Here is a 2,725-nt window from a genome sequence, read left to right as displayed (position 1 = left end):
ATTATATGATATAAAAATTTATATAATATATTTGTTTATTATATTTCATTATAAACTGATAAATCAGGTATATGATAATGAGATTTATATTTTATTATGTGCATTTTTTAACCAAATTAAAGTAAAATTACTTTAGTTTTTGAATTCTTTTGTGTATAAATTTATCATCTAAACTGTCTTTTAAATATCATTATTTATAACATTAAATTGACCTATATTTAAACAATTTTGTTTATTAATTTTTTTTTTTTGCAATATTAGAACTTTTTTTTCTTCTTAGCATATTGAAAAAAAATCTGAAGTATAATAACAATTAATATTATATTAAATGTTGCTAAAAAAGATCTGTAATGCAAAAATTAGACTAGTCTCAATTTTAACTAAATTTGGTCAGTATAATTAAATTACAGATTTTTAAACAGCTAAAACTTAGCCAAAATTTTATTTAGAAAAAAAATAACTGATAATTTTTAAAGCTAATGATCATATCTATAAAAACTATCAGTTAAATTTTTTACTTTAATATAAAAAAATTTTTTTTTTAGAAATTTATAATTAATCAATTGTTACTATACATAAGTAGAAGTTCTGCACTATAGTATAATTTTTCATTCCAAAACTCCCTTCTTATTTCTAATACATTTTTTAATAAAATCATTTTTTATAATTTTTATATATTCATTCCAATCTATTTCACATTTTATTTATTCTAATGTTAAATTATTATAAATGTTTGAAAGAAATTTGGAATCAATCTGATTACAACGATTTTTTCAAAAACAATTGTGTTTTTGACTACAAAATCACTTTTTTGAAATTCATACATGCACCAAAAATTATTTGCATTGCATAATTCATGAATTATTCAAAATATTCTAAGAAATTTTTCAAATATTTTAACTTCATTGTTACAAGTATTTGAAGTATAATAGTTAATTTTTCCAAATTCCAATAAGTTTTTTTTTACAAAAGAATAAAAGCTTCAATTGTGTGGTAATTATTATAAATTCCATCTATGTTGGGAATTTTATATTGATATGTGATGTAAAATGCACGCATTCTTTCTGGGCCGAAATTATGATAACCTTAGCCTAAAAAAGGTAATAATAATTCAGTAAGAATTATTACTAAAGGAAAGGTCTGAAACAATTATGCGCAAACCTGCTTGGAACCGTTCTGCCAGAACTCCAGAGTGAAAAATTTATATTTGCGATTTCATTAGGCAATGATCACGTGGCGGACAAAGTATATTTTCGATGTTAATTATAAGAAATAAAATTCTTTAAACTTGCTTTAGACAGGTTCTTAACTTTCTATAGCAATAGGAAGCCAAAAATCCATCCAAAACAGTTGTTCATAAAAAACTCAAATTAAGGGAAACTTTATAATCGACTGAGAAATTAGAATATCAAAAGCCACACAATATCAATAAGCCTGTTCATAAATTAAGAGAATATTTATAATCGACTGAGAAATTAGAATATCAAAGCCACACAATTATGTGGCTATGATCAATATCAATAAACCTGTTCATAAACTAAGAAAATATTTATAATCGACTAAGAAATTAGAATATCAAAGCTTAAACAATTATGTGGCTATGATCCATTTTCAAAAAGCCTAGTGATATGAAAATTAAAAATATAATACTTTTATTTTAAGATCAATAATTTGTTTATATTGAGTATAAAATTTTATTTTATGTAGTAATAAACAAAAATAATCTTAAACCTAACTAATAAAATATAAGATTTTTAAATATTTTAAAATAATTAACGTTAAATGAATGATGATAAGACTTTTCAAAAAGTGATCCGAAAATTATTTCTTGTATTACATTACTTAGAGAAATGTTATTTTTATAAGCATTAGATAAATCATTTGAATTCAAAATACGACGGAATATTCCACAATGATCTAAAAATAATAAATATCCTTAACGTTAAATAATAAACGGGTTTATTTATTTATTAAAAAAATTACTGCGTACAACTAAAGTTAACATTATTACTATTTATCTGAGTAATGGTAATGCTTATATTATGAATTACATTCAAGTGATGAGGTTGGTTAAGTATTAACGGTACAGTAATGTTGAATGCACGATAGTTAGTTTGACTTCAAATATTAATATTGATAGATTAAATATACCTTACTTTCTAGTTTAGAAAATATTTTCTTGATCGTTTTCTTTTCAGATAATTTATCATTATCATTATTGTTATCGTTATTGCTACTTCCATAGATTTCGTTTACAATAAAATATACAATTTTATCGTTCACAAATTTCTTACATATTTTACTGTAATCATTTAACTTTTGATCAAAGAAACGAGATAATCTTTTAATCAATATTTCATCTTCAAAAAATTCATAATCTTTATTTTGGCAAAATCTCCTTATTATGTCATCCTGCAATTCGTTACAAATTTCGTCAAATTTCTTTCCTTTTAAATCAGGAAATTTATTAGATACGTATATCTTCGCTAAAAATCCACTTGCAAAAACACGTAAATGCTGCAATTGTTCATCATTGTTTTTACAATCCAAACAATATTTTCTAGTTTCAGAGTATTTACCGAAAATAAACTTTACTTGCAAGTTATTACTCTCTTCTAAGCACAAATTCTAAATATGTAAAAAATTTATAAGTAAATGCATTATTTTAAATTATTAAAATCTATATTGTAAATAAACAAACCCAAGTAAGAAAAAGATGATCCAT

The 2,725-nt window shown here is 22.3% G+C and overlaps 1 protein-coding gene across 1 annotated transcript; it reads right to left on the bottom strand.

Annotated features, from left to right (window-relative positions):
* Positions 1-1,699: 1,699 nt before the first annotated feature.
* Positions 1,700-2,725, bottom strand: OCT59_025777 (uncharacterized protein; the record flags this gene model as incomplete). Its single annotated transcript, XM_025328069.1, has 4 exons — positions 1,700-1,735; positions 1,838-1,917; positions 2,157-2,628; positions 2,702-2,725. The coding sequence occupies 4 exons, from the start codon at positions 2,723-2,725 to the stop codon at positions 1,700-1,702; spliced, it is 612 nt and encodes a 203-aa protein (XP_025168310.1).

Source organism: Rhizophagus irregularis, chromosome 5 (genome assembly GCF_026210795.1).
Source record: "Rhizophagus irregularis chromosome 5, complete sequence".
Classification (NCBI taxonomy): Eukaryota; Fungi; Glomeromycota; class Glomeromycetes; order Glomerales; family Glomeraceae; genus Rhizophagus; species Rhizophagus irregularis.
Note: the sequence above shows the minus strand (reverse complement) of the source record. Positions and strands in the feature narration are given on the sequence as shown.